The sequence below is a fragment of the Oryzias melastigma genome, linkage group LG14, assembly GCF_002922805.2.
Source record: "Oryzias melastigma strain HK-1 linkage group LG14, ASM292280v2, whole genome shotgun sequence".
In the NCBI taxonomy this organism is placed as follows: Eukaryota; Metazoa; Chordata; class Actinopteri; order Beloniformes; family Adrianichthyidae; genus Oryzias; species Oryzias melastigma.
Window position 1 is genome coordinate 910,573 of NC_050525.1, and position 13,807 is coordinate 924,379.

General features: G+C 39.3%; 1 protein-coding gene across 2 annotated transcripts in view; it reads right to left on the bottom strand.

Moving 5' to 3' along the window:
- Positions 1 to 13,807, bottom strand: part of uvrag (UV radiation resistance associated gene) — a gene marked incomplete in the record, with an annotated part of 124,105 nt that overhangs the window by 44,162 nt on the left and 66,136 nt on the right. For both annotated transcript variants that reach the window (XM_024266216.2, XM_024266217.2), the window contains 1 exon segment: positions 3,240 to 3,315. In XM_024266216.2, coding sequence (XP_024121984.1) covers positions 3,240 to 3,315 — 76 coding nt within the window.

Consider the following 13,807-nt stretch of genomic DNA (forward strand, 5'->3'; position numbering starts at 1 on the left):
AAATAAACCCATCTTTTATAAACATTACGTATATTCTAAAATAGGGCTGGGTATCAATTATAATTTCCAGAAACGATTCGATTTGATTCACAAGAGCCTGAATCAATTCGATTCCATTTTTTTTTCAATTCTTACAATTCTTCAATTCAATTTTGAGTTTACACATTTATCCACATTTGTTTAGATATACACTAATAATCTACTATATGATTTGAATATGTATTTACCTTAATCTCATCCATACTACATACTGTAAATGTATCAGTGAAATAATGAGATTGTTAATATCATCCAGAGTTACATGGATTCTCTAAAGGAGAAGTTCTAACTAAAATGTTCAGATCATTCACATTGGAAACATTGTTCTGCTTCTCCTGGAGGACGTTTCAGTTTGTCCACTAGGTGGCGATCACACTATAGCACACATGTCAAAGTCAAGGCCCGGGGGCCGCCAGGTAATTCTATCCGGCCCTCCGGATCATGTTATCATATTGTTTTTAATGACCCGATGTTATCTAGCGCTCATTTCTAACTTGTATGATTTTGACAAAATATATTTTTATGGACCCTGCCTTTGCCCTCAGTAATCGGGTTAGGCTCCGGCACCCCACGACCCCGAAAGGGAAGAAGCGGACAAGAAGATGGATGGATGGATATTTTTATGGAGAGTAAAATATTTAAGGTTTTTAAGGTTTAACTTGATTTATTCTGAAATAATATTCCTGCCATTTTATTATTCATATTTATGTTAAAAAGTTACAGTTTTAAAGTCTTAGCTAATATTTCTGCTACATGCTAGCTGTGTTGGCTAATTCAGGCTTTAAAAAAAATATATATATATTTTTTTTGGAGTTAGGCTAATATTTACATGCTACCTGTTTTGGCTAATTTAGGTTTTTTTTTTTCAATTTTTTATGCTATTTTGAATTTCAACTATTTTTTTCAGCTACATGCTAGATATTTTGGCTAATCTAAGTTCTTTTTATTAGTTGTTTAGGCTAATTTGGCATTTAGCTAATATTTTAGTTGGCTATCAGCTTCACCGTTTCAACTATTAGCTTCAGCGTTTTTAGCTAACAATTTCAGCGTCTTCAGCGACCACTTTCAGCTTACAGCATTCACACTAGCATTATCACTTCTAATGCCATCTATCTAGTTCATAATTCTGTTAAAAAGTTACGGTTTTAAAGTTTTAAAAATGTAGTTTTAGATTGTTCAGTAAATGTTTATCCTGTTTGGCCTGTGACCTAAAGTGTGTTTTGGATTTTGGCCCCTTGTGCGATTGAGTTTGACACCCCTGTTTTAGCATTACACCGTATTCTTGAAGAATAAGCAAAGAATGAGCAAAAAACTGTGTTTTAGACCTCAAATGTGTACTTAAAAAAAAAAAAAAAAAAAAACATTAATTCCTGCCTGTGAGTTTATAAAGATGTTCATTTAGTCAGCAATGCATGTTTACCGGTAGGTCGACTGAGCGTTAGCATTAGCTGTCCTATGCGAAATTCCATTAAAGTTCCCTAACAACAATTTTTTTATTTTCTTTAAATGTTCCCAGTGAGGTCTTAATTGGGACTGTGAAGTTTTTAACAAAAATTCCACAACCGAAATGTTTTAAAAAGCCATTTTTCCTGTTGATCTTAAGGCTTAGTTTCCAAAATTCCCTCTGTGTGGGCGTGGCTTATGTTGCTGAGCTCCGTAACCCTGCCCCTCATCCCCCCAGATTTGCTAGCAAGACACACAAGAAAAAATAAAATAAAATAAAACCTGCCCATTCATGCTGCATTGCAGCAGCAGCAGCACTAGCTGGAGCTCAGAACTGATTTCATGCTAGAACATGCTGATTGTTGAATTCACCTGAACTAGAAATCTAATAAAATGCCAGAAGACTGAGAAGGTCTAATCGCACGTCAGTTTCTAAATGCGTGCAGACAGTGCTGACAGTTTTATATGCAGATGAAGGGTTACGTTCAGGAGAACGGTCATGGTGTCCGGTAAAACCGCCCGTGGATCCTGAGCGGAGCTGTTGTTGCAGCGCTGCTCCTTTGATTTTTATTTTTATGAATCGATTATGATCTATTAAGCTTAAATCGATTCAAATCAATCAATTTTATCAATTCAGCCCTTTTATAAATGAGATCTTTGCTGATTGCAACTTGTCAGTGAATTTCACTTTGGTGCAGAGTAAATATTCCACCTCGAGCCTACAAATCGATCGTGATTCAGCATCTTTTCCATATTTCTTTTGGACCACCCACTTGTAAATATTTAGTGCAAAAAAAAAAAGGAAATAAAAACATAAAAATGTGGCATTTTAGCTTTAAACATCTAAAAAATGTAATTTAGTTGATATTTAAGTTGTCAAAATAAAAAAATGAAACAATATTAAAAAAAAAGTGTTCTTGTAATTCTACACCAGTGAAGAAACACCAACATTTGTTTTTGAAATAAACACTATTTTTTTCACATATTTTGAAACTTAGTTCTTCAAGCATTGCTTTTGACGGATCCCTCCTGATCTGGTAGGAAGAAGGCAAGGTTAGATAATAGCTAGCAGATTGTGCTCTTGTACTGGGATCAGCGCACTGGTCCGAAATGAGCCACCTGCTGGGGTTAATTGCCCAGTCTCATTAGTGGAAGCATCATTGATTTCTGCCAGGAAGAAAACAGGGAATGGAATGCAAATTGTTATAAGTCAGTGATAAATGTTCTTCAAGATAGTGGAGGTGATCCTGTTTGACATACTAGATGCACTTTCATGAGCACATCAGGTTCAGAAGTTCAATAAATCATGTGAAAAGAAAGACGTTCTCTCACATGCATGACTGTGAGAGCAAGAGCAGCGGTCCGGAAGTTTCATACTTTACAGCAAAGGAGTCCTCGCATGCCTCCTACTGCAGCACGCGTCACAGTAGCCGAGGCAAGCACTGCAACCCATGTTAACCCTTTAACACCTGAGGCGTCGCAGGTGACGCTTAAACACAAAATATTTAACGTACTATAACTTTTGAACCATTAACACGATCATTCCAGTAGATTCTGAAGGAGAAAAGCGCTTTTCTCCTTCAGAATCTACTGGAATGATCCTGTTAATGGTTCAATATTTATTTAAAATCAAAGAACATAAATGCTGGAGCTCCAGTGTTAAAGGGTTAAACTCATTTCATAGAATCTAGACCACTTATTAGGAAGTGATGAGAATCACAGAACTTTCCTCAGTAATGAACTCCTCTGAATGTTACCTGGGCAATGTTCTTGTTCAGTAAGTAGACGCCGTATTCAAAGTGAAACCGTTCTCCTCGATGATACAAAGGGAATCTGGAAAACAGGAAAGACAAAAACAAACTTTCAGGTTCAACGATTCAGGTGTTGAGGTGTATTTCACAGGTTTGGCTGAGATTCTCCTTTAAGGAAGGGTCACTGCAAATGAAAAGAGCTGCTAATATAGTAAGAGTGTGAGTGCTTAGTAAGCATTCACACTGTAGTTTTTCAGCACGTAAAACTCAATCACAATTTTAGCGGTTTTCAGCAATCTTGGTATCCAAACGTTCAGCTCGTTCAGAACATCACTGCTTGTACTTTGAGTATTCATGATAGTTTTTAAAATATTGAGCAGAATATGTCCAACAGGAGATGAATGAGAAATTGCTCAAATCCTTCAAAAATTTGTGCACTTTGAAACTTGTACATTTCTGCATACGTTAAGCAAGAAACACCATTCAAACTTTCAAATGTTCAGCAACTGCTGGATTTTTAGGGTAATTTGGAGCTTAGCTATTTTTTAAGCAACATGCTAGATGTTTTTAGCTCATTTAGAAAACAATGCTAAAATATTGGCATACTTAGACATTTTTCCCTTTTTTAGACTAATTTCATTCATTAATTTCCTTTATTCATTTATAAAGCACCTTCCACCACCAGTCAAGGAGGCCCAAAGTGCTGTACACAGAAAGGCAGAGTACATTATAAAAGGCATAAAAGCATAAAAGATATAAAAAGTCAAGGGACGGGGGCCGGATCCAGCCCTCCAGGTAATTCCATCCATCATTTTATTTTATTGTTTTTAATGACTCAATGTTATCTTGTGCTTATATTCTAACTCATATAATTTTGGCTAAATGTACTTTTTATGAAGAGAAAATTATTGAAAGTTATTTAAGGTTTAAGTTGATTTATTCTGGAATAATATTCCTTCATTTTTATTATTCATAATTATGTTAAAAAGCTATGTTTTTAAATTTTTATAAATGTAGTTTTAGAGTGTCCAATAAATGTTGTTCTTGTCCGACCCACGACCTGAGGTGTGTTTTGGCCCCCTGTGTGTTTGACACCCCTTGTCTATGTAAATGAATGTATATGAGCATTTCAGGGTTCTACGTTCAAAATGTTCACGCTTCACTATGCAAGTTTTTACGACTGTTTTTGGGCTCTAGGTACAAAATGCAAAGCCATTACATGTCCGTTAAAAGCTAAACCAGCTGCTCAAACTTTGACCAATCAGGGACTCTGATTTGGTTGTGAGGTATGGACAGCATCCCCTTTAATTCACAGAAGGGCCAAGCCTTTGAAAATTGATCATGGAGGAGAAATTAATAATTGCAGGTCGTGTCCAGTTGGCATTCTATGACACCAAGTCTTTCATATTTCAGAATAAAGCTTTGAAAGAAAAAGTCTGGAGCAAGATTCACCAGATCTGCACTGCTTCCACACCAAGACTCTTCCAACTTTAGATGGTGGACGTGCTGGTAAACAGTAGGAAAAGAAAAATCTTAAAGTTTTGTGAAAGCCACTGGTGTGTCTGTACCAGTTTGCCCCTTCTGCACACATAAGCAGCCCATATCCACCCCCTAAGTTAACCCTTTCACACCTGAGGCGTCACCTGTGACACTTAAACACTAAATCTTTAACATACTGTAACTTTTCAACCAGTAGTTTTAACCAGTACATTGTGAAGGAGAAAAGCGGGGTATGCAGCTTTTCTCCTTCACAATGTACTGGAATGACATTGATGGTGTTAACGGTTGAAAAGTTATAATAAATCAGACAACATAATCACTGGAGGTCCAGTGTTTAAGGGTTAAAACTAAGCTTAATAAGACTGACTGATCTGTTTTTGCACAAACACCAAGACTTCCAATTGGTCATAGAACAGCTTTTTTTTTAATAGTCTGATGTTTCATCCAAACCAAACTAAAGAGGAACTTTTACAAACATAAAGATACTTGACAGGTTTTAACTTGAGGCTCCTGTCTTTTGCTTTTTCTTCTTCATATTTGGAATCAAGTCTGTGGCGGTCTGGACTGCTGAGAGCGTCATCTGAAGCTGTGACTGCGTGGAAACACCTCATCCCACAGCCCACTGGAGCTCTGGGAAGAGGGAAAGTAAACCCTGAACAGATGGACATCATTGAAGATCTAGAGTGAATCCAACAGAAGTTTGCTGGAAAGCAAAATGTGAGACTGTAGCCTGGGGGCCACACAGTCAATTCCCCGTTCATCCTCCACATCCATGACCTACAGCGAGGCCTGTGCGAGGAAGAAAAAACATGCCGGGGTTTATTTCTCAGCACAAGGACAAAACTACTGCAGAGAAAGCAAAAGAAAACAGGCATTCCCTTCCCGCTGCTCACACAGCCAATATCACCTCCCCGTGACCATTTTCAATTTGTTTGCTGATGAACACGATGAAAAAGAAAATAAAGTCACTTGCAGCACACACTAAAATACAGCTGGATGAATAATGACTGCTGTCTACTGGGTCTGAAGTCCAACTGGAGAAGGACTCTGGTAACAAAACATCAGAAACTCCTCACAGGACAACCAGGAAAGTCTGATGTGTTAGGAAGGAGAAAGATGCAGCACAGAAGGGATAATATTTTACACATAAATGTCCCGTCAAAAAACCAGAGTAAACACATTTAAATTATTTATTTAAAAAAACCTTCCAAGTAGTGTTTTAATCATGATTATGACGTTTTTAGCCAAAATCCCAAAACCTAAATGTCTTAAAAATACATTTTTTATGATGATCTGAATCCTCTGTTAAAAATCACCTCTGAGGGGGCGTGGCTTTTGTTGCTTCGCCTCTGACCCCCCTCTCGCTAGCGTAAATCTTCACCGCTGCTACGTAAAAACATCCATCAATCTGGGTAATGTCCAGCCGTATGGTTCTGATCCGGATGTCAGCTGGACGAGGAAGTGAAGATCTTCATGGACAGAACTTCCTCCAAAATCCTGATTCTTTCTCCTTCCAGTTCACCAAAGACTCTTTTAGCTAATTCTCCAATGTTTATTGACTGTGATCAATACATTCAATCATTGGTTTCTCAGAGTTCTTGATAAAATAATCAAAGCTAACATCAAAATGCTCTTTCATTGATTTACAATCCTTTCCAACTGCGGTCAAATGAGCCGCCGTTCACATTTCCGTGGTCACATCAAGAAGCTCCGTGGAGTCTGGTGGAGATTTTCCAGCGTTCTCAGTCCTGCTACCGTAAGTATTGGATGAAACTCACACCAAAAATCCAGTGATGCTGATTTGACCACAGAAATGTGAACGGCGGCTCATTTGACTGCAGTCAATGTGAAGATACCATCTTCTCTTCTCCAGAACCTGAACTAGACACTAGGAACAGATGAGGGTTTAGTGCATGTGCAGCAGAGCTGTTGATGGAAAGAAGATCATTCATTCAAACAGAGTCTGTCCAAGACAGTTTGATTGACAGAGATTTAGAAGGAGAAATACTCAGAAATGTAAAATTATTTCTGATTACATTTGTTCTTTTTCAGAAGACAAATGACACACAGACATGTTAAAAACTCTAAAACAGGATTTTCATCAGAAACATGAAATACACTTAATGAAATGTATGACTGTAAAGTGTGAAATTTGTATCAGCTTTCCACAGCAACACTTCATGGTATCACACATGTCTGGGTCAGACATGTTAAAGCAGAAGAGACGACTGAATAGATTTTTAAACGCTTCGCCTGGAGTTTAACTTGAAACAGACCTCTCCTCTGAGCAGGATGAAATAAATTACAGTCAAAGTGAACTTTCCAGAACAAAAATCATTACTTTGACTGTCAAACAAGACAGAGAGACCAGAGCAAACGGCGAAAAGCAGACAAATTTCAAACACATCATTGGGGAAGTGCTTTTCGTCTTGTTGTGCCTAACAAATCTCTTACAAACAAGCTGGTTTTGTGTTGATTTCAATTTAAACTGAAATGTCTGGCTTTGCTTCAGTCAGATTCATCACTTGGGACACACTATAGAGTCCAGATACACACTATATCAACCCAAATCATCTCAGTCCTGCTTGCACTTTGTCTAAACAAGTAGTTTCTAACTTTCTAAACACTAAAATGTGGTTAACTATAGTCGATATTTAACACAGCATGCGCCCCAGAGAAAAACAAAGAAACATCTGTGATTTGAAAGGAAGAGAAAATGCAACGTTCTTCTCCTGTAGACATGTCTCCCATCTTTTTTAGGCTAACCTCTCCTGAGCAGCTACCACCACAGCTGACGTGCAAGCTCCCAGCGCTATGTAAACACAAAAATGTGTAATTATTAAAAAGAAGCTATAATATAAAAAGGACAAAATCAGAAGCTTGTGGGGAAGTTCCTGGTTTTTATGAGAGAAAACATGATTGCCTCTGGCCTGCCAGCTTTAGGAGGGCAGAGTGGAGACACTTGTTATTACACAGGCACTGTTGTTTCAGAGTGGGAACAACCAATAAACAGGCATCTCCAAAGATTGCACAAAGCAAAGCTACGTGTACTGTTTGTCTCTTTAAAATTCCTCCTAGGCCCATCTGTCTGTCATTTCCATTGAAGGATTTTTTCATCGTGCACAGGCTGAGTTATAACTCTTTCATCTTTGCTTAATCGAGCAGCACCAGCTCGACTGCGTTCGTGGCCTGAGCCCCAGGGGCCGGCGAGCAGGTGTCAGCCGCACATTATGTCATTTATAACAGTCTGTTTTATACCAGCCACATTAGTTCAAAGAAAAAAGGTGAGGTTGTTTTATACCCAAGGCTCAGTCTGAGCTTTAAAAGTTGACTGCTTTTGTTCCAGCGCCTGTTCAGAATCCGCCTTGCTTTATGGAGTTTGACGTTGTCTCTATATTTTCTCTCTACCCTGTTAAAAAACAGTCTTAGAAACCCAGAGCACCAGGACAGAGTGAATCTCAAATAAAGTAAAAGTAGGAGTATAGAGTTTACTGCTTCCCTTCCTTTCCTCTGGGGTGCTTTGTGTTAAAGCGATAAGTTTAAAGGAGGACGCAGCAGTAGAGCTGGGTGGTCGAGCTTTGCTCACTGCAGTTCAGGAAAATACAAAGGAGAGGCTTTCAGTGACTGACCTGCTGTATTGTACACAAAGACCCAGCTTTCCATGTGTTGACTTGGCTGTTATGACATCCTAATTAATTATCCAAGTGACTTCTGCTGCACGCAAGACTCCTGCATAATCATTTTCCCACTCTGACCACTGCAGTTAAAGTGTCTCATAAGACAGGTGGCAGCTGGCTGCTCTGTCATCCTGGCTTTTTTCACAACTCTTAATAATATCCAGGAGTTGTCTTTGGTCTCTGTTTTCATCCTCTCTGGTAATCACAGCTGACATGGGTGAGGAAAACTTCTCTCTGCTCCTAATAGAATACACCAGGAAAACGTCTCTATCAAACATGACTTAACAACAGCGAAAATCTGCCATTACTGGTTTTTTGTCATCTTATTCAAATCTAAAAGAAGTCCAATAACTGTTGACAGTGTGAACTCTAAGTATTTTAAAGTCTGTCCTTAAAACATTATTTCATTTAGCATTGATTAACTTCAGCATTCAGGTCCAGCTTTTATGAACAAGAAGCTGCAAGTGTCGAGATTTTTTTTCCTTTGGATCCATATAGGTTCCTCATTAGGTCCACCGTACTAATACCAGGTTGGACTCCTTTTGCCTTCAGAACTACCTTCATCCTCAGTGGTATAGATTCGATGGGGTCAAATCAGGATCAGCTTAAAGTGAACAACAAAACAAATTGAGAACTTGAAAAATAGACATTATAACTAAAACAAAAAAAGAAGGAAAATTTGAAAACAAGACATTGTAAATTTGAAAAAAAAGAAAAAAAAATGTTTAGGAAAATTTGAAAAACAAATTAAAAATTTAAAGCGTATTTTTTTTAATTTGAAAAAAAAAATACTGAAAAATATAAATTAAAAAAACTATAAGTGTAAAAATGACCAATTAAAAAAAATGTATCCTTTACTAACAGCTGCTGTTTTGAATTTTCTTATATATTTTTTTAATCTTCACTTTCAGTCCTCAGTTTATAGTTTCGACTCTGATTTTCAAGTTTTCGATGAGCCTATTTTTACATGGGGGCGGGGCTTTGAGCTCAATGGCTACCCCAAAATGCATCCCATGATTCCAAAGGTAATGGTGATGTGACGCCTTTTCTGCTGCAGAACGATGTCTGTTTATGTCTCCGCCTGTGTCGCCCCACTCCGATCAAACTTAGTGAGAGCAGTATTACTATCACACGTAGTGAGGAGTCATTTGTCCCCCCATGGGAAACATGCTCCAGTACCCAATTAGCTCAAAGCCCCGCCCCCAGCAGCCGAAACTCAAAAATCTGAATTGAAACTAAAAACAGAGGACTGAAAGAGAAGATTACTATATATATATACACACATATATATATTGGAAATTCAAAACAGTAGCTGTGAGTAATGGATACAGTTTTTTTCAGTTGGTAATTTTTACATTTCAAGTTTTCAGTATTTTTTTTTTCAAATTTTCAAAAAGAAATTTTTTTTTCTAATTGTCAGGGTTTTTTCACATTTTCAAAAAACTTTTTTTTTCACGTTTTCAATTTTTTTTTCAGTTACAATGTCTATTTTTCAAGTTTTCAACCTTTTTTTTCGTTCACCATAAGCTGATCCTGATTTGACGCCGTAAGTTTCAACAAGGATCTGGAAACATTTCTCAGAAGTTGGTCCATATTGTCATGACAGCATCACTCAGTTGCTGCAGATTTGTTGGCTGAACATCCAATCCGATCAACTCAAAAGTTCTATTGGGTTCTGGTGACTGTGGAGGTCATTAGAGTCCAGTGAACTCATTGTTCTAGAAACCAGTCTGAGATGATTCCAGCTTTATGACATGGAGTCTTATCCTGCTGGAAGTAGCATCAGAAGATGGTTCACTGTGGTCATAAAGGGATGGACATGGTCAGCAACAATACTCAGGTAGACTGTGGTGTTAGAACCATGATCACATTCACATAGGACTCAAAGTGTGTCAAACACTCAGACCAGCCCGTCTGGCACCAACAACCATTCAGAGTCACTTCAATCACCGTTCTTCCTCCATCTTCCTGATGCTCGGTTTGAACTGCAGCAGATCGTCTTGATCATACCTACATGACTGAAGGCATTGAGTTGCTGCCATGTGATTGGCTGATGGTAAAGTGGCATTGAGGTGCTGATGGACAGGTGTGGGTACTCGTACTTACACAGCTCTTTTATACCTTTTTTAAGGCTTTCCAGTCACAGTCCCATTGATTCAACCATCTTCTTGACCGCTTCTTCCCTTTCGGGGTCGCGGGGGTGCCGGAGCCTATCCCGGCTACTGAAGGGCGAAGGCGGGGTACACCCTGGACAGGTCGCCAGTCTGTCTCAGCCCATTGATTCATGAACACACATTCTCTCTCTGATGGCGGCACCACTGCCTAAAGTTATGCTGAACGTGTTTCCAGCAGCAGGGGTGTTCAGTTTCAATGTTAGGTCAATCAACAGTAGATCAGAGGTCCTGCGGCGCATTGTGAGTGTCAAGTGCAGTGTGGCGCAATGTTTCCGAAGTTCAAATATGTGAACTTCAGCTAAAAATTGGTATTGCCTTCACCGATCAGGAACTCAGCTGTAGTCTGTGAGCCGTTGTTGATGTTATCAGGAGATGGAGTCCAACACCAACATGGAGGAGAAGCCGATCTTTGCCAAACTTTATGATAAGTGTCTTTTTTGTATCAAGACAATAATAAAAAAGTCATCTTCCGTGGATTGAAAGATATAGATCCAATCTGAATTCTTCCCTTCAACATTCCCGTCCATTTGAAAGAGCATTTTTAGTGCAAGTGTGTCCAGAAATGTCTTTTTTTTCTTTTTTTTAATCTGACCCTGCAAATGGATGGATGCAAAGTCTACATCGCGCTGAGAAGTGCTTTTCTTCACGTGTGTTCTCTGAACCACAGAGGTTTACATTTAAATGTAAGTAATGACTTTCTGTTGTAGCATGACTTTTTTAAAGTCATAAAACCACTGTTCTTATGTATATTCAAGCGCTGGAAGATCCGCACTAATGCTAGCGGACCAGCAATTATTGATGACGTCATCGAACGAAAGGGACATCCGAATACGAGACACTATATTTTTATAACTCTCCATTTGGAGGGATAAAGGAAGGGAAGGGGGAAGGGAAGAATTTGGATTGGGCCTTACAGTCAATGCTTCCATGTTGCAATGAGGCTAAAAACTATTGACAGTAGCTCCTCCCACATATCAGGAGTGTGTCAGGTTTATGATTACATTTTTTGACTTTGAATTTGATTAGCATCAAACGAGAGAGCAGACGCAAATTTGACATGTGAATCACGTTTGGGTTGGGCTGCACGGTGGTGCAGTGGTTAGCGCTCTTGCCTCACAGCGAGAAGGCCCCGGTTCGACTCCCGGCTGGGACCTTTCTGTGTGGAGTTTGCATGTTCTCCCCGTGCATGCGTGGGTTTTCACCGGGGACTCCGGCTTCCTCCCACCGTCCAAAAACATGCTTCATAGGTTCATTGGTGACTCTAAATTGTCCCTAGGTGTGAATGTGAGAGTGGATGGGTGTGTGATTGAGACCCTGAGACAGACTGGAGACCTGTCCAGGGTGTACCCCGCCTTCGCCCGTCAGTAGCCGGGATAGGCTCCGGCACCCCGCGACCCCGACAGGGACAAAGTGGTCAAGAAAATGGATGGATGGATGAATCACGTTTGGTGTGAACATAGCATTAGACAAGTTCAACCACCAGGAGCAACCTGGGATTCATTGTCTTGCTCAATGATACTTTGACATATGGTCGGGCAAGGCAGGAATGGAACCTGGAATTCTCTTATCAGAGGTCAACCACTCCACCAATGCACCCCGGTTGCCTCAACACGAGTGAAAAGAAGAGTTTTTGGCTGCAGGATGGCTGGGCACCGTCTTGGAGACTAGATGAGGAGCCACTGAAGCCACTGTTCCTCCACTACAAGAGAAGTCTGTTGACATGGCTGAGGCATCTCTGTGGAATGACTCCTGGACATCTCTCTCTGGAGGTATTTTAGACATGTCCTACAGGGAGGAAGTCATGGGGAAGATCCAGGATGTGCTGAAGGAACTATGTCTCTCAGCTGGACCCCAGCAGAGGTCTGGGAATCTGTGCTGCATCTGTTCCCCTATGACATAGCTCTGAATAAGAGGAAGAAGACTGAAGGATGAATGGATCTTTCTTTCACACACCGGCAATTCTTCAGTAGGTTTGCTCTTTAAAAATCATACTGTTGGATAGTTGACAACTCATTTGCATGCACAATGACTGTAGCGTTATAACAGCAAAATGAGCGAAACAACTACAAAAAGAACTATGGACTATTATGCAATTGCTCCTGACAGCAGATATCTAAGGTTCAAGGAAAATGCAAATGAGAAAAAACGTTTTGTTTCTAAAACAGAACTAGAGTTGAAGAAGGAGGTTTATCTTTGGCTGAATATGGAACGATGCAACATCTGGAATGAAGTAGTAGTTACTGTTGGTGTTTACACAACGGATGCAATGAAAGTATACATTATAACTGGAATGACAGAACATTTACTCTGGCCATGATGATAATGACTGGCAAGGCCAATTATTCCTCACTGGAAAAGACAATGAGACATTCCTCCATTCCAACATCAGAGATTCACCTAAACAACAGGAACCTAAAGATTCATCCACAGACAAGAAAACCAGCAGCAACACTGACAGCTAACTCTACAACACAGCCAGTCCATTTTACAAATGCCTAATAGTTGTTGATGCCAATGGTCACCCAACAAGTTAGTAGGTGTAACCCTTGTGCTAGCAGCCGCTGTCCCACAAACACCACTGCTCCTGCAACCGCCATCAGGGGAAGGCAGTACGGCAAGCCGAAAGGATCAAAAATCACTTGGAAAGCAGGGATGGCAGTGTGTCACCTACACATGTACTACAGATAATAATTATTTGAAATGTTTAAATGTTCCCAGTTAGTTTCAATCCTACAATTAATACCAAAAAATAACAAATGTTTATTTTTAACTTTTTCATTTAATATTTAATTTGGACATTGGGGGTTGGGGGGGGGGGCGCATTCTTTTCTTTTCAGTTTTTTTAGATTTGGTCTCCAGACGTGTAAATCTATTCAGAAACTACATGTTTTTTTGAACATTTTTGTTTATGTTCAAAGTTCATAGACATGCATGTATTTTAGCCTTATCTTCTTGTTTTTTAAAAATTTTTCACTGATCCGAAAAATGATCCAAACTGTGACCCTAAAACTGAGTTTTGTGATCCGTTCCAACCCTACTAATAAGTCAACTTGGGGAAACATTTTTTTCATACGAATGTCAATTTATAACAGACTACTTTTGACTTTTTTATGCAGTTATAGTGGAAACACTAACATTAACTTGTAAGATGGCCTTTTCAAATCTAGAATTTTACTAATTTCTAGCTATTATCAATCACTGTATGTGCAACATCAGTCTCCTC